Source organism: Amblyomma maculatum, chromosome 2 (genome assembly GCF_055883805.1).
Source record: "Amblyomma maculatum isolate TAMU_Amacu chromosome 2, ASM5588380v1, whole genome shotgun sequence".
Lineage (NCBI taxonomy): Eukaryota > Metazoa > Arthropoda > Arachnida > Ixodida > Ixodidae > Amblyomma > Amblyomma maculatum.
This window is the reverse complement of record NC_139345.1, coordinates 143,526,050-143,553,038: the sequence shown is the minus strand read 5'-3', so window position 1 is coordinate 143,553,038 and position 26,989 is coordinate 143,526,050. Positions and strand designations below refer to the sequence as shown.

At 50.4% G+C, this 26,989-nt stretch overlaps 2 protein-coding genes across 6 annotated transcripts in view; one reads left to right on the top strand and one right to left on the bottom strand.

Moving 5' to 3' along the window:
* CASK (peripheral plasma membrane protein CASK) overlaps positions 1 to 26,989 on the top strand; it is a 756,819-nt gene that overhangs the window by 250,689 nt on the left and 479,141 nt on the right. The gene's annotated exons all lie outside the window — the stretch shown is intronic.
* LOC146200105 (uncharacterized) lies at positions 17,188 to 18,589 on the bottom strand. Its single transcript, XM_084592869.1, has one exon. The coding sequence runs from the start codon at positions 18,547 to 18,549 to the stop codon at positions 17,428 to 17,430; it is 1,122 nt and encodes a 373-aa protein (XP_084448995.1). The 5' UTR covers positions 18,550 to 18,589; the 3' UTR covers positions 17,188 to 17,427.

The following is a 26,989-nucleotide window of genomic DNA, read 5'->3' as shown; positions in this document are numbered from 1 at the left end:
CGGCTTCGCCTGCCGGGGAGAGTAACTAACACCCCTGCTACACGGCTTGCTTCTAGGAGGAGGAGGAGGAGGAAGAGAACGGAAGGCGGGAAGGTTTCCGGCTAACCGGGAAAACAAACTGTACTGCATTCCTGCTCAGGAGGAAATTGATGAAGGTATATAAATGTGAAGGAGAAAAACGGGTTTCACCATAAATGGAACATCATACTCACAGCCTATCGTATACTGCACCGTCGATGATTGCCGCTGCTTCTGTGCGAGACACTTCGGAGAATCACCGTACGCTGTATCTCCGCCAATGGGCGTGAATAAGGGTACTCAAATGCACGACATAGAGGCTGTCTTGGGCAGTTTTGAATGCTGACGGGATCAATAGACAGCGAGCTGAATGGTGTTGTGCCGGTGGGGTTATCACACAGTATCCCACCGTCAACAGGGTTTTGCCAAGGCGTTGGTCGCGTAGCGCTCGTCACCCGTTTCGTGAACGAGGGCTGTCAGCTCCCTGGGCGGTAGCGATGGATCCGAGTCGGCGCTGATGAGATGAAGAAAAAGCTTTATACACTATTTACAGGTATTTAAACAACGAGTTCGGTTCTGGGGCCGAAAGCTAACATAGCCATACGCGACAGTTCTCGCGCACCGACGGCCGGGGAGATTCCGCCGCGTCCGCTCTCTCAGGGGGCGGACTGTTCCTAATGGACTCTAGTAACGGACTCGCTCTCGGAGTCTCGAGCATAAGCACTTGACCTACAGATCAGAAGAGCGTGTTGTCGGGCTAGTTGGTTCTGCATAGTATATAAGAGAAATGCGCAACAACTTAGACAGGACACAGGAAGAAACACATATGCGCTCCTGAACTGTTGTATGTGTTTCTTCCTGTGTCCTGTCTAAGTTGTTGCGCATTTCTCTTATATACGAAGCACTTGAGTCTCCGTAAACTGAGAATCCGTTGACGCCTAAATGGTCCAATCCCACGGCAGCACTTTCGCAGGACCAATGGGAGAGCTTCCTGCACTCTTGCTTCAAATATGCCGCAGGGTGAGAAGGGGTCCACCGCCAGGGCCACGGCGCCGAACTGTCTGGATGCTCAGCAACGTCGCTTCCCTCTGCTCGGCACGGCTCGCCTCCAGTACACCGGTGTCGTACAGCAGTATCCGGATTTGGTGAAGGAGGCGTTCACCGGAGAAGTTTGGCGTCCGGCTTAATTTCTGGGCGGCTTTGGCCGGGCACAACGATGGGGATCGGCTGCTACACGCAGTGGTTTTCAATTACTGTCGAACTCGACTGAGTGGAAGCGGTTCGCGAATTACCATTAAAATCTCAACGCCCTTGAGAGCTGCCCCACATGAAATAAACATACGACTGCAGAAATTAAAAACAAATAAAGAAAATAAAAGTATAAACTACACTAACCCAAACTATTTTTTTTTTCTGCAGTCAGGACGGCCCCGTAAAATAGAGGCGTGTACGGGCCAAAATTTTGAGCCCGAGCCCGGCCCGTGTCCAACGTTACAGGCCCGAGCGCGGCCCGGCCCGGTGCGAAATTTAAGGCCTAGACACGGCCCGGGCTCGTCACGCTATAATTGCAGTTGAAGCGATGGAAAAGGAGAAAATAATTTCAGGATTATAAATTCATCCAAGATTTTACAATGTTGAGTTCTCACGTTTGAAATGCCGAATTCTTTAATATATAGATGTACGTAGAATTAACTTATTGCGGGAAAACAACAAGTTGTGCATTGAATTTAGGCATTTGGGGCACTCCTGGATAATGAACCCGGTAGCACTGAAGTTTCTTTCAGTGCTACAACTTGTGGCTGGGAAAGCTAACTAGTTCTTTGATAGGAAAGCAAGTTTTCTGTAAGCAGCTTGTTTGCTTCTCCGAAAGTGGGTAAGCTTTAAACCTAAACAAGGGATGGATTTTGTGGCCAAGTGCTTGGTGAACTCGCCTGGCTCACCGTGTGCCTTTCAAGTAAAATTTTCGCAAAAAGAGAAACAAGAGGAAACTATTTCACCGCTGATGCTTTGAACTATGTCCCGCTTCAAACGAGACCATATCGAAGCAGGAGTTAGTCACAATAGAGACGTGTGATAGGCGACAGCGTTGCGCTAATTTTGAAACGGGTACCTAAACATCAGCGCCGGCGTTACCCAAACGGAGATGCGAAACTCGAAACTAAATAGCCCACAAGCGGCCCCTCTGATGGATCACTGATGGCTACCGAAAATCTCTTTGCGGCGAGGAGGCGGGGAGGAAAGGCGGGCCAACACCGGGAATGAACTCGGAAGCTCTCGCGTGTGAAGGACGCGCGAAAATGCTGTGCATTCTAGACGTTTATCACACTACGGCGTGTTCGCGCTTTCGCAAGTGCATGTGCTCGTGATCGGGGTGTTCGGCCCGGCCTGGCCTTTCCTAGACAACTATACCTTGGTCCGGGCCCGGCCCGAGCCCGAGCGAAAGGGCTTCCGAGTGGCCCGAGCCCGTGCACAGCTCTACAGCAGAGAGAGAGAGAGAGAGAAAATTTTTAATGATCATATAATCAGTAAAAATTCGCAGGAGCTGGGTGGTCGGTGCCCCTAGCCCAGGGCTCCGCTGGCAGCAGCTGACTTGCGGACTAGCTGGATAATCCAGGCTTGCTGGTCCAGGTTGTCGCTGGTCAGGGCCGCCTCCCACTGCTCGTGTGTCGGGCATGGCACTATTAACGTTGGGTGAGGTTTGTTCTGGCATTCCCAAGAGATGTGATAGAGTGTGGGGCTTGCACCGTACCAAGGACAGTAACTCGTGTATTTTGTTGGGCTTATCTTATTTAAAATTTGAAGATTAGGGAATGTGTTTGTATTTTTCTCCAGTCTATAGCGTCCGAGGAAGGAAGTTGTTTGTGTGGTGGTGACAAAATTCTTCTTTCTAACCGTAGGTGTTCCAGCCTGTCGCCGTAGGGTCCTAGGAGAGCGTTGAGGTAGGGATGGGGATCCGCCCGGTTTGTGAGAGCTCGGGCTAGGTCATTCGCTACCTCATTTCCTTCTAGGCCTTCGTGTCCAGGTGTCCATGTAATTGTGTGCGAGGAGCTCAAGGAGGCAGTTCTAGAGAGTCAGAAACGACGCCTAACAACAACGCAGGCGGGTAGGGAAATCCTGTCAAAACTAAGGCTATGGCAGGCACTAAGAACTTCTGAGATCAAATCACAAATTCCGACATCCACAAGAAACAACATCTATGTGAACCCGATACCCAAGCACATGCACCATGAGTTACAAAAGGGTCGAAGGAAAGCCAGAGTCAAATCATTGGAAAAACAATTGTCTAAAGACGCGGAAGTTGTCTACGTGGACATAGGGGCTTACGGCGAACCTGGCAAGTTCACAATAGCTGCAGTTGACCACAAGAAGAGGCCAATTATTCAGACTTCGATCTATGCCAAGGATCCTGCGGAAGCGGAATCACTGGCAATAGCCATCACCATAAAAACACAAGACAACCAAAAGAAGTCATCACACGTAGTGACGGACTCCCAACCAGCCTGCAGGGACTACCTGGCCGGAAAACCTCACAAAAGAGCGTGTGCAATATTACGTTCTACAGCAGACTCTCCGGCGGCCAGTTGTAAGATCACTTGCGCCAGTCTTGTGCGGCGGGCCGGGGCGTTTCGCCAGTTTCCACTTGTTATTAGCTGTGCGACAACCAAAATCAGGAGAAGCCTCACAACTATTGCTACGAAATTATATAGCTACGAATGCCATAAAGACAGTCGCGTAAGTGGGAGCTTCGCCGACGTGAATGCTTATGAAACGAAAAGTACGCTGTTGCCAGTCATCGGCACGCGCCATCTATGAATGTATCTTGCTGCAAATTGTGAATAATTTTATAGGGTTCTGGAAAATTATTCAATCAAGAGCAGCGTTTTCTTCACTATCAGCCCTATTTTATTACTGTTTGACCTCGTTCTCGCAACTGCCCGTAACGTCATCTACCGGATTTGTGCGCTAAGTACTCAGCAGTCATGTAAATATACAATGCGGGAGCGGTTCGTGTCGATAGGAATCGGAAGTGTGAATGCCATTCACTCAGTTTATACTAGAATTGCCCTTAGGAATAGCGGCATTTCTAATATAGACTGAAATGCATGCCAGGTTTGCCATAGATTGATGCGCAAAAGTGGGGGCTGTGACCAATGGAGAGTGGTCGTCAAAAGCGATCGATTCTCTTACATCGGGATATATTTACGTTATTTTGCTAGCTGAGAAGATTAAACACGGACACGACGACCAATGTTTATGCTTTCAATAGCAATGACATGGAAACAGGGAAGCACCACGACCCGGCTAAGTATAGAAAGTCGAACTGTGGATTTTGCAAAGTATTTTTTTTTCCTTGCTTACCCGGTCAGAAGCAAACAGTAGTCACGTCTGGAGAATTTTTGTATTCGAAGCGATCGTTACGTGCGTGGGTGGTATGCTTTTGATACCTTTTTACCTATGTTTGTTTTCTCCGCAGAGCTGGCTGGCATAGCGCTTCTCTAGTCGGCTGTTTCAGACGTTTGCGCATGCAGCCGTGTATGATCGTAGGTGAACTTTGCGGTAGTTCAACCGTGGGATAGTACACCTTTCTTGAACAAGACTGAATAAAAAGGAAGTGAGAAATCGAAATGGTTTTCAACTTGATGCGAGTGGCCTTCTCACCACCACCACCACCACCACCACCACCACCACCACCACCACCACCACCACCACCACCACCACCACCACCACCACCACCACCACCACCACCACCACCACCACCACCACCACCACCACCACCACCACCATCATCATCATCATCATCATCATCATCATCATCAGCCTGACTATACCCACTGCAGGGTGAAGGCCTCTCCCATATTTCTCCCCTTAACCCGGTTCTGTGCTGGCTGCATCCACTTGACCCCTGCGAACTTCTTAACCTCATCCGCACACCTAACTTTCTGCCGCCCCCTGCTACGCTTTCCTTCCCTTGGAATTCAGTTTGTTACCCTCAGCGACCATCGGTTATCCTCTCTTCGCACTACATGTCCTGCCCATGTTCATTTCTTCTTCCTAATTTCCACTAGAATGTCGGTAACTTGAGTTATTTCTCTGACCTACTCTGCACGCTTCTTATCTCTTAATGTTACCCCTACCATTTGTCGTTCCATAGAGTGACCCTCTATGGTGCATTAAAGAAGAGGTTGTCTTTCTCAGTGTTAAGCTGCTCTGCCTTATATTGATATAATAAAGTGTTCGGGTGTGGGCAGCAGACCATTGCTATAGAAGTACAGTACTCGCAGGCCTTTGGAAACGGTGAAGAGAGCTTATTTATGTACTCTATAGAAAACCCCTGTAAATGTTTATGACGACCTAATCGAGATTACACTTTCGACTCAGTCAAGTGCGAGAACGATGCGACCGCTGGTTAACGATATTAAGCACGCAAAACTGTAAACTAGTCTCCTTTACTCGCCAACGTAACCCCCTTATTTTTCTATGCGAAGTTGCTAACGCTCCCATAGAACGCGTCCAATAGTATAAGCATCTTAAGTAAGCTTCTGAAGTGGTCTCTCTTGTTGTACACGCATGCCTATTATTATATAATCTGTCAGTACGTCTCTACGCTTTATGAAACATTACTTTCTATCCATGCACTCCAACACCTCAAACTTCGAAACTTGAGCACGCCAATTCTACCCGAAACCCACCCCAGATCTTTCTAACAAATCCACTGGAATCAATCCAAATCCGTACGGTCCGTTTCGTTCCTCATGCTTACTCGTACTCCATCAACGTTTCGTCTCTGAAGAAAAATTCCATTTTTTAAAGCGTCGTATTTCGTCGGTCATCGTCAACCTTTCTCTGTTGCGCAAAATATTTTGCAGTTCGCTCAGTTAGGCAGCTTACAGTCGGCATCGCATGCATATATCTGAAACAGATGCGCTGCGCGATGAGATAACTCGGCTTGGTGCCTGCGCTGCAACCTTTTCAGGATCCATTTTGCTCCAGCATTTGTGGACTGGAAAGTCATTCCCGAAGAAGTCATCGTGCCTTTCTGCGTTTCAGTACTACCCGACAATCCGTATTCAATGTCAATGATCTCCACTCTTATATATATATATATATATATATATATATATATATATATATATATATATATATATATATATATATATATATATATATAAAATATATAATATATAATTTTCAAGAGGGGAGTGGACAAAAAGAAATACAGAGAAAACAATGTCAAAAGCGGGTTCATAAATCATAGATCTTATATATGCAATATTAGCTATGAAATCGGCAACAATTGTATTAGTAAACACAAAATATTGAGTTCTCCTTCGCCTCCATTATAAAAAAAAAAAGAAATGTTTCTTGGGTCTAATACGACGTCTGTAGCCGACCTTCGCTCTTTCCCTTTACAGCATAAAATCAGCAGTAAAAGCGCGGATGACATAGACTTAGGCGCAACGTGTGTTTCGATTCCTGAGAGCCGTTCTTAACAGCTACGTCTCATATGGTCTCCGCCAGCCTTGTGTTGCCCACTAGCAACACAAGGCTGGCGCAATAGAACCAAGACCGACTGTCGGGCCGGCAGCGGGCGCACCTGTTCAATGACCAGCGGCCCGCTGGCGGTCGTCGAAGAAACACTTTCACCCCAACAGCAGAACTTCTCCTGTGCGCGGGGATGTGAGCACCAACGGGTCGTCCGCTGGTGGGGATACTCTGCACCTATATGCCCTGTACTTTACGGTTATGGGCGATCGCTGAGGGGGGACGGAGGAAAGCAAAAAGAGAGTGGGAAAGGCGCTTTTGGCATCTGGGCGACTGCGGTTCCCTCTCACGTCGTTCTCATTCTTCTCTGGCCTCCTCTTAATGGCCTATGGGCGCTCTGGCCCCGGTGCGGAAGCCTACCGTACACGCCTGATGCGCCCGAAGTGGCCAGCGCTCTTCGGCGTACTCCTCCTCTATCGACGGCAGCCCATTCCTTGCAGCGCTCTTCACCTTCACCTACGCGCGTTCTCTTTCTTCTCTGTGCGTTACTTTCTACATTTTATTTCCCTTTTCATTTGCGCATTGCTCCCCTTTTCTTCGCCCTCTGTGCCGACTGTAATAGGCGACAGCGAAGCAATATTTCCGGTCCTCGAGCGCGGCCGGAGAAGTGGAAGCACACTGGACCAAGGCGCCCGTTAGTTTGTTCCCTACGGGCGAGCACTCTTCGCTGTTCTCGGCGTGAACAGTTGAAGCCAGTTATCGCCCACTGCTGGAACAACGGGAAGGAAAAAATGTCGTAGATTTTTTTCGACGCTTCCCCTTGCTCTTTGTGAACTGCTCGCGGTCTCTCGATCGTATCGAGGCTGAGATGTTAGTTGACAGTAGAGAGGAAAAATATAAACGTTAAACGCTACAGGGCCTGTGTTCAGGTTAGCTCTAAAGAAAAGGTTAAAAGGCGAGAGGAAAGAAGGGAACGAAGTGCAAAATCACAACCAGTCCCTGGAGTATGGCGTTTTAGGGAACCCTTGGGTGAGCCTTCGGAGTTGAATATTTAAACGGCCACCGCACGGTGTTTCGCTCTAGTCAACAGGCAAGGGTCGGGGTGCACTTATGTAGAACACAGCGTTTCTATTGCGGCAGTAAGCATTGAAAATTCGCACAGCTGATGTCTTAATTGTAGAGAAGGTTAACTTCTCATTGCAGCCACATGAGGGTGTTTACCATCGGAATGAGTGATCAGGTTTAGAACGACGTTTCACGTTACGGTGGAAAAAGCGGAATACGGAGTTGTAATGTCTATAGCATGAGTATAAAAATTAGCGCCAATTTCATGCGTCTGCTCCGCGCACATATTCCAGGTCTACCCGCTTCTTCAAGCCTCATATTGATGTCACAGCACTGTACAAAGTAAATTAATTTATTAACTGCGATACTCGTTCACTTTAATTTGGGGACTCAATATAGTAGAGATTTCGTTATAGAAAAGTAGTGTACATCATAGCCACTCGGTGGCGGAACTCGGGGTTTGTCACAGCTCGTCTGTTATAGTCATTCTTGTTCCTTTCGCTTCTCGCGGTGATTGAACAGCGATAGTGTTCGATTGCTGATATTGATGTCGTAGTATCGATTCCCGCCATGGTGGCTACTTTTCCATAAAGACGAACTGAAAAGAAAAAATAAACCTTCGAAAACGCTCATATGTTTTACGATTTTTCAGTACATGTTAGATAACACCAGGGTGTTTGTACATTATTCCTAAGCGTGCCACTACGGCGTCCGTGATAGCTCAAGTATCCGCTCAATTTAGAGCGGAAAGGATAATAGGTTAAAGTTGTGCAGATATTGAAACAATATTTAGTAACGTATATATGGAAAAGAAAACAACAAATTAAGGATGGATGGTCAATCAGAAGGAGTCTGTTCTTTGGTTGTAATGAAGCTTATTCATAATTTTTCCACAGACCCACCGTGGTGACTGAGTGCTTTAAGGTGGCCGACTACTGAGATCAGGGATCCTCCCCGGCGACGGCGGTCCCATTTTGATGGACCGTAACACAAGATGCCTTTGTACTGTGTGATGTCAGTGCACGCTAAAGAACCCCAGGGGGTAGAAAATATTCGGAGCCCCCCTCTGTGGCGTCTTTCATAGCCCGAGTCACTCTGGGATATTAATCAACATAAGCAATTTTTTTAACATAGTTTTTATGTGTGGACCCCTTGAAAGCATAAAAGCAATTGTACTTGCACGAAATGGGACAAACGATGCCAAAGAATAGATAGGATGTAATAATCGCCGTTTATTAGTGTTTCAAATGCATTCCCAGCCCTTATTCCTACCCCCTGAAATGGGGGGCCTTTATGGAATAAAAACTGAACTGAACTGAACTGAACACGGATGAGCATTCCAATCTGCAGAAAAAAAATTTTTCTTCAGGCGGCAATTGTGTTGAGGCCGCGAATGCCACTTTTACAATGATAGTAAAGTGAGCACTGGTCGGTCAGGTCCAGCAAACGCTCAGCTTAGAGCTAAGTTCTGTAAATATTTTGGTGAATTTTGCAGCGTTGTTGTCTCGCGTGATACATTTTCTAGCATATTATCCTGTCACACGCGCAACTTCTTACGTGCTTTTTTCGAATTGTTATTTTTTTCACAGGAACTGACCAGTGAACTGTAAGGCATTAAACTTTGTTTTTAAGTTCCTACCAGTAATGACATTTAGTGTAAATGACATGCACATTGAGTGCGACAGTGGCAGCTGGTTTCCATGGCAATCACGATCGCTGGCCCCGAAGCATGCGCATTCATTTTCTTCTGCTGGGGGTACTAATGGCGGCCATTAGCTGAATATGTTTTTCTTTTTTTTGCTAGCGATGTCTTACGGTAGCCGATATTAAGGGTGGAGGCACGATTCGTAACTTTGCAAGGAATTGGACTTCGACGGGCCACCACCCCCTGCACAAAAGCTCATTCTACTACAAAAACAAAATTGACAGAGCTAAGCCGGATATTAGATAATGATGTTTCTCCGAAGCATCATGAATTTCAAATATCTATGCGTTAGTAGTAGGACCTTATAAGGGTGGGTGGCCAAAATATTAAGCATTCATGTGGAAATACCGATGTAGCAGGAAATCTTTCAGGTAAGACCACTGGTCACATGCCCCCCTTCCTCCTTCCCACCGCTGACATGCGCATCTAGACGTTACCTTGCATCTTGAGGCACGAAACCTTACGCTAAGCGAATCAGCTGTCCTTGTTGTGTGCTGGGCAAGCTACTACGCCGACCGTAGTCCAGCCAGAGCGGCTCGCCTCGGCGCACCGTAATTGAATTGCTATCCTCCGCCCGCGAAGTTTCCCACGCTCGTGTATGTACCGGGCTTTTTTGCCTCACATGCGCGGCCGTGCAGACTCGCAGCAGACCTCTGATAGGCTGAACTAGGCTTTCCCACTCTGCACTACGCCTTTCCGTCCCAACGCTGTACTCCTGGTCGAAAAAATGACCCCCTCCCCTTCTTTTCTTTTTCTTTTTCTGGGAAAGAAACTCTTTTCTGAGTACGCCGAAACGTTGTGCTGTTCTGGCAAGACTTTGGAAGCGTGCGGGCAGACTTGAGACTCGTGCTCGAGACTGCCGGCGCGAAGAGACTGAGTGCTCCTCTCCCTTAAGCCTGCATCGCGGAGGGATAAAATAACCAGGCCGGCTTCTCGAGTTTCGGGACGTATGTCTCACGCTGCAGTTTCTTGTTTTCTCATCCTCGGTTAGGGCCCTGCCATCTCCATCTGAAGCCCCCTGGGTGCCCCGGATTCATGACTGGGCAGTGCGGGATCACATTAGCTTGAAATGTGAGGGCAGCCATGGGAATAACCTTGAGTGGTTTTCCACTCCTGCACGAGTCTTGGTTGAAAAGGTCGTGCCGGCGTAAAGCTGTCACGCGGAGAGAGATATGAGAGTGGCCGTACGGCGGACTGCATTCCTGCATTGCCCGCTGCCGGTTAAGCGCTGCCTCCCCACTTTCTCCAAAGGGACGTGAAATATTCGCGAATGGTTCTTCGTCCTGTCTTTTTTTTTTTTTTTTCAGTTTGCTTACCTCCTTCGTGTATAATAATAATAAAAGGAAGACATAACGACTATACTGCGTTTGAACGGAATTAGTATAAAATAACGGCGAACGGTAAGTGCCTAGCCACTCTAGCTGTGTTTTATCCTTCTTATTTTTTTTTTTTTTTTGTTGTTGGTGGTCGTACCAGAGAATAGCGTATGAGTTCTAAATTATGCTGAGGCTGCAGGTGCTTTCTGCTCGCCAGTATAGAAGTCCGCTTCCACTTCGGTTAAAAAGCGCACTTCGCTTAGCGGAACATAGCGGAAGTTTTAACGAGACAGGCGTAAACCTCGTTAGGTGGGGCGTCGACTTGACTAGAAAATTCCGGTTAATCAAGAGAGATCGTGCGCAATCATGAAGTCACGCGCAGCGAAGCCGCATAAGATAATAAAAAGAAATAGAGTTCAAATGAAAGAATCGCGAATCATTGACCCCCTAGTCGCGAGTCAGATATTCTATACTGCGGACAAACTCTCCTGTTTATGCCATGGAGGTACGACACTGACGGACTTCTATCTTTATTTAACCAGACCGTATCCTGCGAAATTGTTATGCGCTGCCGCATCACTATCCTACATATTCGTTCGCCAGGATTAAAAAGCAACCTATGTATGTGATGGCAACAGGGGTGTCGATATTTGGGCAAGAATCCGCCAGGGCGCCCTCAAGAGACCTTTAGCGCTATAATGTCTTATTTTAAAAGTGAACTTGAATGACCTTTTACGTTTTTGTCGCAGCAATCGCTACTATGTATGCGAGAGCTGCTGTTAGCCCGAGAAACCTGGTCAGCAGCAAATTAAGCATGGCTTGATGGTTAAGCATGTCTTGAACTTGGTAATAGAGCGAAAGCTGCGAGAGTTGCAGCGATAGCCTCTTTAACACCCACTTTTTAGGATGCGTTTTTTATAATTTTTAATTAAATAAGGTTTTGAGGAAAGGAAGGAGCCCTATATTTTTGAGTGGATGTCATGTAATATGGACACGTACACCTAACCTAACCAGGTCAAGATCATGTCTCGATATGCTTGTATTCTGAGGCCACATAATGGCCTTCGGCCGCACGAAGCGGACTTATGGTTGTTCGATTGCGGAAGGAATCGTTGGTCCATCAGCCCACCGTTTTTGATCCGTGACCCTTTTGACAAGTATTTCACCCCAGAAAAGCCGAGCACCTGGCAGGGGGAAATCTTGTAACTATTGCAAAGCAGTGGGTGCCCGGCGGCACCAGGGATCGTACCTGGTACCTCCCGAATGCGAGGCAGATGCGCTGTCTGCCTCATGCGCTCTCTGCCTCTCTCTCTCCCATACATACATACATACATACATACATACATACATACATACATACATACATACATACATACATACATACATACATACATACATACATACATACATACATACATACATACATACATACATACATACATACATACATACATACATACATACATACATACATACATACATACATACATACATACATACATACATACATACATACTATGGGGGTGTTACTCCCGCAAGAATGCGCCACGAGGGGACTAGACGCTACAGTCGCCTTCTAGCCCCGACGTGCAGCCCTAGCAGACAGAGCTGTGACCCCCAACCCGCGGTGCGAGAAGTCGCTACTGCGGCGGGTTCGAGCCAGAGGGGACAGACACCGAGTTCGTACTCGAACAGTTTATTGTGCTCGAGTACACGGCAAAGGAAAACACAGAACAACCGCCGTGTAGCGAGCGAAAGCCGCGTACGGGGGTGAAATAGAACCACCTAAGGGAGAAGCACGCACGAGGAGGGAGAGGTACTGCTCACCTGCGTGCGGCTTCGTGCTCACGGCCCGCGGCAGTCAGTGCGCGCTGGACCGGGAGCAGAGGGTGAAGGCGGCGGTCTCCCGACGGCAATGCTGAACCGTGCGTGTGCACGCCCAACCGTCAAAAGACGCCGAGGGAGTTGCGACAGACGCGCATCTCACCTCGGCTCGGGGAGAGGAGGTTTCCTGGGTATCCGGTAGGAAAGAAGGAAACCCGTGCGGTGTCGCCGCGGGAGCCTGGGAGGATGGGAGGGTGGCCAGTGTGCCCTCTCCTCGCGGTCCTCCCCAAGAGCGCACGTAATCACGCATGGTAACTACGCGCAGCCCTTTATAATGGGGGCAGGGGATTATGAATCCCCACATCCCCCCCTCCTTAAAACCGCCGTACGGCTAAAAGTAACCGCGTTCACCCAGAGATATACTGAGTGGGGCCGGCTAGACGCCGTGTAACTTTTAAACCCGTTTAAAGAAAAGCGCCAATATATAAAGAGTTGCAGACAGCTCACAGCCATGGGTGTCGGAGGGGGAGGCATGGCCGATGACCACAGGAGGCGACCATGGAGCAAGGGTGGAAGTGTCGATGACCGCGGTAACCACAGGTCCCGCTTCTTCGCCGTCAGTCAGCCAAGCACGGAAATATCGATGGCCGCCGGCGGGCCTCTCCATTCATCCTTGGTCAGCCAGGGCAGCCCGCCGGGGAACGGTTAGGAACTGCGTCTTCGCGTTGCGTAGCGTGCTGCAGGCCCCCCTCAGCGGGTCGTCCGCTCGCTCCCGGCCGGCCTCTTTTCCCTCCGTCGTTGACGCCGCCGGTGGCGAGGGCAGCGGGGTGCCAAACTGCTCCCGCTGGTGAAGCCACGGCTGCGAGCACCGAACGGCGCCGAGGCGGTCCCTTTGCTGCAGCTTTTGTCGTGCTAGACGCAGGGGCCCGTTCCACGAACTCCGGCTGGCTCGCTCCGTAGCCGACCGGAAACCGTTTGTCTTGGCCTGGTTGACGGCGACAGCAGGCCCTAGGTGCAGGAACGCGGCCACTCCTTGGACGGCTTGCCCTTCCCTGCTGCAACGGTCGTCGTGGCCTCCGCCGGCTCCCCTCCTGGCTGGCTGCAAGACTGTCTTTTTCCTAGTTACATTTTTTTTTTTCGTTTACGGTATTCCTCTCCCTTTCTTTTTTTTTTTTTTTTTTTTTTTTTTTAATCTAGCCCCTCTCAGTCTTTTCCAAAGAGAAAGCGCGTGCTTGCTCTGGAAGCAAAATGTACTGAATATCGACAGGGCGTCGCGCCCGTGTTCAGCACGAGAAATTACTCCCTGCGCGTTGGTCAGTTACGTCTGCCGTGGGCGCAAGTTGTAACGAGGCGCGATGTTCAAACGACGACATCGGCCTCCCGGTACAGCTGCCTGCTGGCGAGGGAGTGCGTCCTCCTCGGGCCACTCATTCCCTCTGTCAACGTAGGGTTTGAGATCACAGACATGCACCGGTCCGCCGGTCGGTCTTAACTTCAAGTCCGCCAGCCTGTACACGAGCGAAGAGACCTTCTGCCAAACTCGGTACGGTCCTGACCATTTCGGCGCCAGAGAAGCGGAGAACTTCTTACTGGCGTCGCTCAGGACATGACTGCGCCTCAACACGAGATCACCCGGTTTGTAGTGAATTTCTCGGTGAGAGCGGTCATACTGCGCTTTCTGCTCTGCACGAGCAGTGCTCAGATTCCGTCGTGCTTTGTCCAAAGCCTCCGTCATCTTCGCGCGCAGCCCGGTCGCGTAGTCGGCGCGTACCGATCGAGCGTTCGGGTTGTTGCTACGAACCTGTAGAGTACGGTCTACGGGGTTCGACAGCTCCCTGCCGAGGTTGAGGGCGGCAGGTGTGTACCCAGTTGAGCGATTCACGGTTGATCTGAGAGCAAACCCAATCTCGGGGAGACGGGTATCCCAGTCACTGTGCGTCTCCGCAAATGCAACTAGCATGTGCTTGATGTTGCGGTTCACGCGTTCCGTGGGATTCGCCTGGGCGTGGTACGTGGTTGTTCTCTTGTGCTTAATGCCGAGGGCAACACAGGAGTCCACGAACAGCTTAGCAGTGAAGTACGACGCATTGTCCGTTATCAACTGCTCGGGGTAGCCAAACCGTGTAAACACCTCAACCAGCTTCCCCATGATTACGCGTGCCGTCAGCTTTCTCAGTGGGAAAAGCTCCACCCCTTTGCTGAAATGGTCTGTGACAACGAGCAGAAAGTGGTTCCCGCTCGGGGTCCTGGGATAGGGTCCCATGACGTCACAAGCCGCAATCTGCCAGGGAGCCTGGCTATTGATCGGCTGCATAAGCCCAGGTGTGCGTCCACCACGTGGCTTAACCCTTTGGCACACGTCGCACGAGCGGGTGTAGCGAATCACCTCCCGCTTCATGCCAGGCCAGGTAGCGAAGCGACACAACTTAAGAAAAGTCTTAGGGCCGCTCGCATGCCCAGCGATGCACGTGTCATGAAAGTAGCGTAACAACGCCTTTCTCAGCGTGCGTGGGATCACCACCTTGAATGACTCGTGGGTATCCTTCTCGGAGGGAAAGTATCTCAGCAGGACGCCGTCAGAGTCAAGCAGATAGGAATCCATCGCGCTCACAGCATTACCAGCTGTGTTCGAGCGCCCCGCACGGGCAACAATACCAGCTGCCTCCATGTGCGCCGCGGCCGCGCCGCCCGGCTCCCTGAGCCCGTCAAACACTTTCTGACAAAATGGATCCTCTCGCTGAGCCTCTAATAGCTCCCTTCTGCTGAACGCGCTCCCCACTGAACTGATGCAGTCCAAGTGGTTAACGCTTTCGCCCAGGGAAGGCGGGTCGGCCGCGCTTCCCTCGGAGCTATGACCGAGCGTAGCTGCAGTCGCGCTGCTCCGACTGAGGGGCGTCGCGGAGGGGGTAGCAGGGGTACTGCCCCCGCCGCCAACGGGTGCGTGCGAAAGCGCGTCGGCTACCACGTTGTTTTTACCTCTCCTGTAGCGAACGGTAAAGTCGTAACGCTGGAGAAGTAGCGCCCATCGCGCTAGGCGTCCGCACGGCTCGCCTAGGCGTCTCAGCCATGTGAGTGCCATGTGATCTGTCTCAATCACGAAAGCGACTCCATCGACGTAGTAGTCGAACTTCCGCAGAGCGAAGATAATCGCGAGACATTCCTTCTCTGTCACGGAATAATTCTTCTCTGCGGGAGTTAATGAGCGGCTGGCGAACGCCACCGGCCGCAGGCTACCTTCGTGCTCCTGAAGCAGAACTGCTCCTAAGCCCAAGTCACATGCATCCGTGTGGATCACAAATTCCCTGTTCAGGTCAGGCAGCCTCAGCTCTGTGGTTTCCGCGAGCGCATTAGTGAGGTCTCGCAGTGCAGCCTCTTGCTCGGGATCCCAATGCCACTTAACACCTTTCCTTAACAAAGTCGTCAAGGGGGCTTGCAGAGCGGCGCAATCTGGGATAAACTGGCGATAAAAGTTCACCATCCCCAGAAAGCGTCTCAGTCCGCCTACATCTGTCGGCGAGGGGAACTTCCGAATCGCCTGAAGTTTTTCCTCGCACGGCAGAAGGCGTCCATTGTCTAGCGTGAACCCTAACAAGGTTATTCGGGTCGCCGCTATCTGAGTCTTATTTGGGTTCAAAGTGATTCCCGCAGACCTCAGTCTTTCCAGTACGTCCCTGAGATGGCGTAAGTGCTCATCAAAGGTTGCCGAATACACCACAATGTCATCTAGGTAGGCAAGAGCGTAGTGCCACCTTGCATCACCTAGGACACGGTCCATAAGACGCTGGTACGTCGCCGGAGCTCCAACCAGGCCAAATGGCATTCGGGTAAACTGGAAAAGACCCCGGTGACAGGTGAATGCAGTCTTCTCTCTGTCACCGGGATCCATCTCCACCTGAAAGTATCCTCTACTGGCATCGAGCGTAGTAAAGTACTTCGCTCCGCCAACATTGGACACGATCGAGGGAATACTCGGAAGTGGATAGGCATCCTTCCGCGTCACCTCGTTCAGGCGGCGATAGTCCACACAAAGGCGGGTAGTTCCGTCCTTTTTGGGCACCAGCACCACTGGAAAACCCCAGGGGCTGTTTGAACGTTCCACGACGCCTGTATCGACAAGTTCATCCAGAGCGTCATCAAGCGCTTTCCTCTTAGCCAAGCTGACTGGCCGGGGATTGCACTTCCAAGGAACGGCGTCGCCTGTCTCAATTTTGTGCCTTACTAGTGTAGTACAGCCAGGCCGCTCAGTGAATACTGTATCGTACTCGTTCAAGAGCTGAGACAAGCGCGCTTTTTCCTCCCTTGACAAACTGCTCACGTTGTTCAGCAGAGGGTGGGGAGGCCTGCCTTCCTCCGCGGCGCAAAGTGCAACCGCAAAAGGGGCAGGGGGTCGCGCGGGAGGGGAGTCAGTCCCCTCCGCGCCTTTTCTCTCGGCGCGGTTGACCGGCGAATTTGTCTGCCAGGCCGAAGGCGTTTCGAGAAGCTTTTTCGGGCGCTTGTTGCGTACGTCTGCGCGCGTAGCATCTGATAGCAAGTGTACTTCTGATGCTTTTTGAGGTTGAACGAAAGGTTTCAGGGTGCCACATGCTCGCTCCCTATATCCTCCGTTGCAGACGTCAATAACAATGCCCGTCTTAGCGAGGAAGTCTCTACCAAGAATGATTGGGACCGACAGGCCGGGGAGGTGGGTGAGGCGCTGGCGCCTGACTCGTTTCTCCCATCGCACCACAAGCCGCGCGGCACCGCTCGCGTGCGCCGTGCCGCTGGCTGGTCGGAAGGCGAGGTTGCTCTCTCGCAATCGGATCCCACTCCGACGGAGATGTTCGCATACCTCGTCGCCAAACAACGAAGCGGACGCTCCTGTGTCTAGCAAAGCCATGAACTTACGCCGGACGACAGTAAGCTCAATAAGTGGCACTGGCGTGTCGCTGTGGGGACCAAAACGACAAGCCAACGGGGCCAGGAGTTCGTGTGACTCACTGAGCACCGCTGTTGACGCCGCCGGCTGTGCAGTCGTGCTCAGCGGCGGCTCCGCTCGTTTCCCGAAAGCGCGTACTCTCGGGCAGCGGGGCGCCTGCATTCCCTGGCGTAGTGCCCTGGGTGGTTGCACCGGTAGCAGAGGGCAGTCGGCCGTTGTCGGGCGGGGCTGTTGTCGCCGCGCGCCGATTGACCGTACCTCTCTGCAGGGTTTACCGTTGCAGGTGCGCGTTGCGCTTGCGTCCTCGTGTCGGGATGCCGACCACGATTCTGCGTGTCTTGGCCGGGCGTAGCGTGTGCTGTACGCATGGCATAAGTGTACGGGTCGAGAGCTCGGTCAGACAGGTCCCAACCGTTTCTCGTTTGTCCGTCACTCAATGCAACCAATTCGGCTCCCCGGGAACGAGGTCGAAAAGTGCCTCCGTTCCAGGCGCATCGCGGCTCAAGTGCGTGCGACGCCGGCGGGGGTGGCCGATAGGTGCGCGAAGCGAGAATGTCCGCCTGTATGCGCTTGGCTGCCGAGGCGAGCTCGTCCAAATCTCTGAACTGAGCTCCTCGCAGGTAGGCTGCGAAGGTAGGGTGAGCTTGTCGCGTAACACGCTCTACCTTCTCACCGTTCGGAGCCGAGGGGTATGCGAGACGATACAACTCGTCCATCGCCCTCACGTACTCGAGCAAGGACTCGTCCGGATGCTGAGTACGTAGCTCCAGCTCGCGCCGCAGACGCCGTTGGTAATCTGCGGGCAAGAATTCCTCGCGAAACCGCGTTCGGAACTCATCCAGCGTGCTTGACCGGTGGCCAGTGAGGCGGAACCAGCGGGCAGCCTGATCGGTCAGTGAGACTGGCACAACGCGTCTCAGAATCTCGCCATCGGGTAGCCCTGTCGCCTGCTGGTAAGTCAGCATGCGGTCCAGGTACTCGTTGGCACTGACACGATCATGATAACCGCTATAACTGGGCAAAACCACCTCTAACCTCGGTCTCGCAGCTGGCGCGGATGTGTGCAGAGTCGTCTGCACGACACCCGTGAGGCTTTCTATGAGGCGCAAAGCGTCGCGCAGCATAGCCTCTTGGGGATTGGTCTGGCCAGAGAAATCTGGCTGAACGACCGGCTGGGATGTACAGGGTAGCGGCCGCTCCGTGCACTCCATACCTCGCGGCATAGCGCTTGGCGAAAAGTGCCCTGCGTCGCCGCGCGTCTGAGTGAGTGTGTCGGGAGAAGCACAGCTCGGCTCAAACGATATGAGGTCACTGGGGCTAGCGTCGCTAGCGTCAGCCTCTGTAATTGGACCGGCTGTAGCAGATACAGCCGCGCCAACAGGTTGCCGTTGGGAAGCCATATCGGAAAGCATTAGCAGCGACTGAAAGTCAGGCATGCTCGCTTCCATGGCCTGTCTGTGTCGAAAACCCGATGCACAGACACTCGGTTTGTCACACCTCTGGCCCCACGTTCGGGCGCCAGATATGGGGGTGTTACTCCCGCAAGAATGCGCCACGAGGGGACTAGACGCTACAGTCGCCTTCTAGCCCCGACGTGCAGCCCTAGCAGACAGAGCTGTGACCCCCAACCCGCGGTGCGAGAAGTCGCTACTGCGGCGGGTTCGAGCCAGAGGGGACAGACACCGAGTTCGTACTCGAACAGTTTATTGTGCTCGAGTACACGGCAAAGGAAAACACAGAACAACCGCCGTGTAGCGAGCGAAAGCCGCGTACGGGGGTGAAATAGAACCACCTAAGGGAGAAGCACGCACGAGGAGGGAGAGGTACTGCTCACCTGCGTGCGGCTTCGTGCTCACGGCCCGCGGCAGTCAGTGCGCGCTGGACCGGGAGCAGAGGGTGAAGGCGGCGGTCTCCCGACGGCAATGCTGAACCGTGCGTGTGCACGCCCAACCGTCAAAAGACGCCGAGGGAGTTGCGACAGACGCGCATCTCACCTTGGCTCGGGGAGAGGAGGTTTCCTGGGTATCCGGTAGGAAAGAAGGAAACCCGTGCGGTGTCGCCGCGGGAGCCTGGGAGGATGGGAGGGTGGCCAGTGTGCCCTCTCCTCGCGGTCCTCCCCAAGAGCGCACGTAATCACGCATGGTAACTACGCGCAGCCCTTTATAATGGGGGCAGGGGATTATGAATCCCCACGCGCTGTCTGCCTCATGCGCTCTCTGCCTCTCTCTCTCCCATACATACATACATACATACATACATACATACATACATACATACATACATACATACATACATACATACATACATACATACATACATACATACATACATACATACATACATACATACATACATACATACATACATACATACATACATACATACATACATACATACATACATGCCCCGCCGGGGTGGCGCAGTGGTTACGACGCTCGACTACTGTTCCCAAGGGCGCGGGATCGAATCCCGGCCTCGGCGGCAGCTTTTCGGTGGAGGCGAAAAGCAAGGCGTCCGTGTGCTGTGCGATGTCAGTGCACGTTAAAGAACCTCAGGTGGTCGAAATTTCCGGAGTCCTCCACTACGGCGTCTCTCATAGCCTGAGTTGCTTTGGGACGTTAAACCCCACAGACCAACCGACCATACATACATACATACATACATACATACATACATACATACATACATACATACATACATACATACATACATACATACATACATACATACATACATACATACATACATACATACATACATACATACATACATACATACATACATACATACATGCATGCATGCATACATACATACATACATACATACATACATACATACATACATACATACATACATACATATAAACATACATACATATATATATATATATATATATATATTGTTAAAGTGATTTACAGAGCGCTCCTTCACCTTAGCCTGGTTCGCTAACCAACAAATGGTGAGCTTCCTCTTCCTCGACCTTCCTTCTGGAGAGCCTCTTTTTCACACTTTCTTGTTCTCTTCTGTGCGCATGCCTGACATTTCCCCTTTCGCAGACGAAACCCCTGAGCTGTCAGTCAGAGCCCCGAGAGTGTCAGCGCTTCATTCTCGCGACATGGACAACTTGTGTTTTCCTAGAGGGGCGGCCTTGGGAACATTGACGAGACACGACGTAATTCAACTCCTTGATGCGTGTGAGCACAATAAATGGGCATGTGCACTGCGACAAGGTGGCCGATATAAGGAAGTATAACATGGAGAAAATTGAGCATGCTGTAAAGAACGGGGGAAGCCTTAAAGCGGTAAAGAAGAAATTGGGCATAGGCAAAAACCAGATGTATGCGATAAGGGACAAGGCGGGCAACGTCATCACTAATATGGACAAGATAGTCAAAGTAGCCGAGGAGTTCTATACAGATCTCTACAGCAGCCAAAGTAGTCAGGACCGTAATGAGTTTGACGGTAGGGAAAAACAGTCAGACGTTCCACCAGTGACGAAAGACGAGGTCAAGAAAGCATTAGAAACTATGAAAAGGGGGAAATCAGCTGGAGAGGATCAGATAACTACAGATTTGCTGAAGGACGGGGGGGATATCGTGCTAGAAAAACTGGCCACCCTGTATACGCAGTGCCTGTTGTCATCGACGGTACCGGAACCATGGAAGAATGCAAAAATTATCCTCATTCACAAGAAAGGGGACACTAAGGACCTTAAAAATTACAGACCAATCAGCTTACTGTCTGTTACGTATAAGGTATTTACTAAGGTAATCGCTAATAGAATCAGGACAACCTTAGACTGCAATCAATCAAAGGATCAAGCAGGGTTTCGGAAACGGTACTCTACTATCGATCATATCCATACCATCAACCAGGTGATAGAAAAATGCTCGGAATATAACCAGCCCTTATACATAGCATTCATTGATTACGAAAAAGCATTTGACTCAGTTGAAACCTCGGCGGTGATGCAGGCATTGCGAAATCAGGGGGTAGACGAGCCGTACGTGAAAGTGCTGGAAGATATATATAGTGGCTGCACAGCAACCATAGTTCTGCATAAAGAAAGTAACAAAATTCCCATAAAGAAAGGTGTTAGGCAAGGAGACACAATCTCCCCAGTACTATTCACAGCTTGTTTAGAGGAAGTATTCAGAGACTTGGAATGGGAGCAGTTAGGGATAAGGGTAGATGGAGAATACCTCAGTAATCTGCGATTTGCTGATGACATTGCCTTGCTAAGCAACTCGGGGGATGAACTGCAAATAATGATTGATGACCTAGATAGAAAAAGTAGAAAGGTAGGCTTGAAAATCAATATGCAGAAGACTAAGGTAATGTTCAACAGCCTCGGGAAGGAACAGCAGTTTACATTAGGTAGCGAAATACTGGAAGTAGTAGGCGAATATGTCTACTTAGGACAGGTAGTAACCGCAGATCCGGACCATGAAAAGGAAATAACAAGAAGAATAAGATTGGGATGGTGCGCATTTGGCAAGCACTCGCAGATTATGACTAGCAGCTTACCGGTATCGCTCAAGAGGAAAGTATACAACAGTTGCATCTTGCCTGTACTCACCTATGGGGCTGAAACGTGGAGGCTAACCAAGAGAGTTCTACTTAAGTTGAGGACAACCCAGAGGGCTATGGAACGAAAAATGGTAGGGGTAACATTAAGAGATAGAAAGCGTGCAGAGTGGGTCAGAGAAATAACTCAAGTTACCGACATTCTAGTGGAAATTAAGAAGAAGAAATGGACATGGGCAGGACATGTAGGGCGAAGAGAGGATAACCGATGGTCGCTGAGGGTAACAAACTGGATTCCAAGGGAAGGAAAGCGTAGCAGGGGGCGGCAGAAAGTTAGGTGGGCGGATGAGATTAAGAAGTTCGCAGGGGTTAAGTGGATGCAGCTAGCACAGAACCGGGTTAAGTGGAGAAATATGGGAGAGGCCTTCGCCCTGCAGTGGGTATAATCAGGCTGATGATGATGATGACTGCGACAACAGCTTCTGGGGCAAACCACGTTTGCTGAGAGGTGTCCAGAGTCATACTAAGTCGCCGGGAAGGTAGGAGACATCCTGATGCCGACGATCGTAGCGCTGCTTAGAGCGGTCCTGCGAAGCCAAAGTGCGTAATCGGGCAACTCGACGAGCCTCTTCAGCGCGGCAGAGGATGCTCGAAACTGAAGGCTCGGTGTCGAGAAAGAACGGCAAAATGGTGTCGAGAGAACGTCGAGGCGGACGGGAGTAGAGGAAGAAAAATGGGCTATAAGCAGTTGCACCATGCTTCGGGGTGTTATAGGCATATGTACTGAATGGAATCATGTCATTTCAGTTCTTGTGCTGCGAATCAACATACATCGCAAGCATGTTCGTCAGTGTCCGGTTTGTACGTTCAACGAGGCAATTTCTATGGGTCTGGTACGGCGTAGAGTGACGCAGCTGGCAAGTACAATAGCACAGAAGCCGTTCCACAACATCTACCGTAAATTGGTGGCCACGGTCACTGATAATGACACGAGGAGGCCCGTGACGGAGGACGACAGCTTGAAGAAGAAAGAGACGTCAGCGGCGGTGGCGGAAGGGATGGCGGCAGTTCCACAGTAACGCGCGAGGTGATCAACCTAGACGATGACCCAACGATTGCCTTTGGACGAGCGGGAAAACGGGCCTATGAGGTCAACACCCACTTGCTCATATGGTGTGGTAGGGGGTGTCACCGGATGCAAGCGGCCCGGCGGTGAAGTCGTGGGGAGCTTTAACTGCTGGCGCTGCACACAGGAGTTCAAGTAACGCTGAGTCGTTCGACGCATATTTGGCCAGTAGAAACGTTCCTTAATGCGGGTAAGAGTCCTGGCAAACCCCAAGTGCCCAGCTGTAACGTCATCGTGCATAGCGTGTAGAACAGAGGAATATAGGCTAGCCGGAACGACTAGCAGAAAGCGCGCGCCGCCGGATGAATAATTTTTTCGATACAGTAAACCATCGCGAATGCAGAAAGGGTTCGCATATGGCGGATCCCGAGCTTTTTCAAAAACTGGTACCAAGTTTTTATCTTTTCGTTGTTCTCGCTGGAAAGTGGTAAGAATATATATAAATTGTAACGGAGAACAAGTAAAAACATGGCAGTTCTTTCGAACGCCCTGCTTTATTCTGTCTTCCTCGTCTTCTTCCCCTTCGCTCCTGCACTGTTCACTTTGTCGTCGCCTAGTACATCACACTCGGCCACGACTGCGCTCGTCCTTAAATAGAGCACCACCACGTCGCTGACATTGCATCTGTTGCACATGGTGCTTTTTTTTTTTCGGGCTGTCTTCCTGTGCTGCCGTGAAGGTGTTCGCACCGATAATCTTTGTTTATTGTCTGGTTCAGCGATTGGCGCGTCTCTCTGTGCGTGACTCTTTGGGCAGTTGCCACTTGGGCGGTCTGCCAAGGCCTTGGTGATAGCCATGCTCTTGAAAATTTCTCATATGCCAGTTACTTTTTAGTGGCTTGCTCTTGTGCGGTATCCGATGGTTCTCCCTGATCTGGAACTGCGCTCGTGATGTATCCACCGTGGTGACGGAAATGGAAAAAGCTGCACCAAAATGCTTGTTCTTGCTGCCACCGCTTTCACCGGAAGCACCGTGCCGTGCACAGCTTTGCTGCATACACCGGCATGTGTGGGTTTGTTTTTTCCCAACAAACTGGAGGCGTTTCTGCTCGGACTTTACGTCTAGCGCACTGACATTGACAGCAGTGAGGCCTTTTTCTCCTCGAATCACTTCTTATTCAACCTCCTGCCCTTTCCGGATGCGGCGAAGTTTAAGCGAGTGTTGGAACGTTTTGCGGTAGACAAACATGTCTTCGCCAGAGCCAGTGCGGTTGATGAAGCCGTAGCCGCCTATCGCGTTAAACACCACTTCACTGTTCCACTCATCCGCCCTCGGGAAACAGAGGCTTCCTTCGCGTGCCGCACCGCTTCCTATTGATGTTGCATGCGGTTAGCCTCACCTTCAGGATGCTTGTCCACGGCTGGGGTAAGGGCGGTACAGCTTGTGCGGAGCTGCGCATCGCCGTTTTAGATGGATAGAGCTATGCATGGACGGGCAGCATGCTGAGGTGCTGCTGATGTTCCGATGGCAGCAAGAACCCCGCGACGACCATCGCATCGTGTATGTCCACCGCGCATCCATTAAGTCCACACTGGACTCTTTGTCCACCGGGCGGTCGCCTTGCATGGCACTGCCAATCGTCGCGGGGTGTCATCGTTAAGCCCATCGACGATGCACAGTTTTGCTGCGGACGCGGGCCACTCGATATCGCAGGCCTGAAGAGGACGGACCTTATCATAAATGTAAGGGCTACGTCTTCATCTGGAGCCTGGCGCCGCGATCTCATCGTCGTGAATTTGGCGTCGTGCGCACTGGCCAGGGGTGTAAACGCGGCCTGGAGGGCAGAGGTCCAGGCCGAACAAGTGGTGTAGCGGCGGCCTTCGTACTGATGCCAGGCGCTGGCGGCACCACGGAGATGGTCTTCCGCGACGGCGAGCGTGATGGCGGGAGACCACGCGGAACGCCGGGCAGCAGCGTCGACAAATTCAACCCACGCTTCGGCGTCGTCAGAGAAGCCACGGAACTCCGGAAACGGTACCAGTGGTACTGGGCATCCAGAGGACATTGAGACGCGGCCAAGTGCTGCAGCGAAAGTGGCGGATACCTCTCGGAGGGTGGAGAACACTTCGGGAAGGAGGGCCAAGGCCGAATCCGCCGAGGAGGCAACGGTCGGGGGAGGCCAGGCCGCTTCGAAGGATGGTGCGGGTGGGGAAAACTTTAGGAGCGGCGGGGGTCGGGGAGGTCGGGGTCGGGTCCGACGTTGGTCGACTGCGCCATTGTAACGGAGAACAAGCAGAAACACGACCGTTCTTTCGAACGCCCTTCTTTGTTCTGTCTTCCTCGTCGACTTCCCCTTCGCTCTTGAACTTTTCACTTCGTCGTCGTCTAGTGCATATATATATATATAGTAGGGAAAAATGAAGACCAACGTGTGAAACAATTTATTGACGTTTCGGCTGTGATTATATATATATATATATATATATATATATATATATATATATATATATATATATATATATATATATATATATATATATATATATATATATATATATATATATATATATATATATATATGTACAGCGCATGACGACGATTAAGTGCATGCTCTTTTTCTGCCTCTCAGATTCCGTGTATCTAGCTAGCGTGAACGCGACGTGCTTATTTGGATGCCTGCACTTGACTGGTGTGTGTTCTGAAGGTAGTAAATCAGAACAAAATTCTTCGTTTGGGAGACTGAAGAAGGTGTAAACCGGAATCAAAATGTTTTGCTTGCGAGACTCAAAGAGAGTTTATAAGGGTGGTGGATCGGGTTAGTTGGTGCAAAGGGACATTTTTGAAAGCGCTGAAACAACTCGGACGAAAGAAAAATAAAAAAAAAAGCGGAGGGGGAGGAGCGCTACTTCCAGCAGTTGGACGTAGCACTCGCCTCTGTGCGTTCTTTGTTTGTTCGTGTTGTTTTGGTGAATCGAAAAATGTAAGAAGCAAAACTGGGAACAGGATAAGCCAATTACAATGGCGATTCAATTTAACTCTTTGTTCTCTGAATTCACTAGTGTTAACATCGCATCGAGAAATTCACGAAGAATACGCAAAGAATTTTCTGTACGCTAATTGCCCCGAATCGGTCACTCACTGTCTTGCATGCAGCTCTGATGGAAGCAGAACTGCGGAGCAGGTAAGTGCCGCATGGAGCTAATTATCAGCGGCATATGCCCCACAAGCACCCGCGCTTTGATTATAAACTACTGCGATTCGTATTTTGCTGGAACGGCTTGAGAAATGAGGGCACATGATAAGTAAATAAAAATTTTGAGTGCCAGTCCCACTCTACAATTTGTTTCAGAATAACAGAAATAAATCAGTTTAAATTTTTATATTTTTCGGAGTTTCGGTTGTATTTGGCTCATGTAATTAACTATACGCGAATGCTGAAACGCAGTGCTTACTAAGGCCATGCCTACCAATAAGGCACGCCATTTTGTTTTTCAGTTTTACCACTCCTAATGCTTCTCCTGAGATCAAAATAAAATATGTGTGTGTTTTTTTTCACACTCTTCTTGTTATTGCGGTCCTTTTCTGCGCTACTTCTGTCTGTGTTTCAATCTTTAACACCAGTGCTGCACGCAGATACTGGTGGACCTAATTGCCTTATCAGTTTGGCTTGATCTTTGGTTATAGACGTTTTTACCCGCTTTGCACCAGCTTATGCTTTTTATTTCTTCATTTTGTTTTCTAGAAAACGTTGCTAAAGCGTGTGTTTGAGGCAAAGCTTTACAGCGGTAAAGACTCATTGCTTTCCAAGCGAATATTCGGTTTAACGCGAAGGAATGTAGAGTGAGGATTGTCAAGCGGGGCTACTTTGTGATAAGCTTGACTCGCGATGAATAAAACCACGCTTCCTTGATGATCCAGCGCATTCGCGATTTGTAAACAGGACATCTGAGCACTACTCCAAGGATTAGTACTTTCGAAATTTTGACAGCGCATGAAGCTGTATTCGAATGAAAGCTGTAGCTAGTGTTAGAATAATAGGACTCTATATCGGGGAATAGCGGGGCCCGAGT

Coding starts and splice junctions, on each gene's coding strand:
- LOC146200105 (XM_084592869.1), bottom strand. CDS start 18,549: ATGCCGCGAGGTATGGAGTGCACGGAGCGGCCGCTACCCTGTACATCC.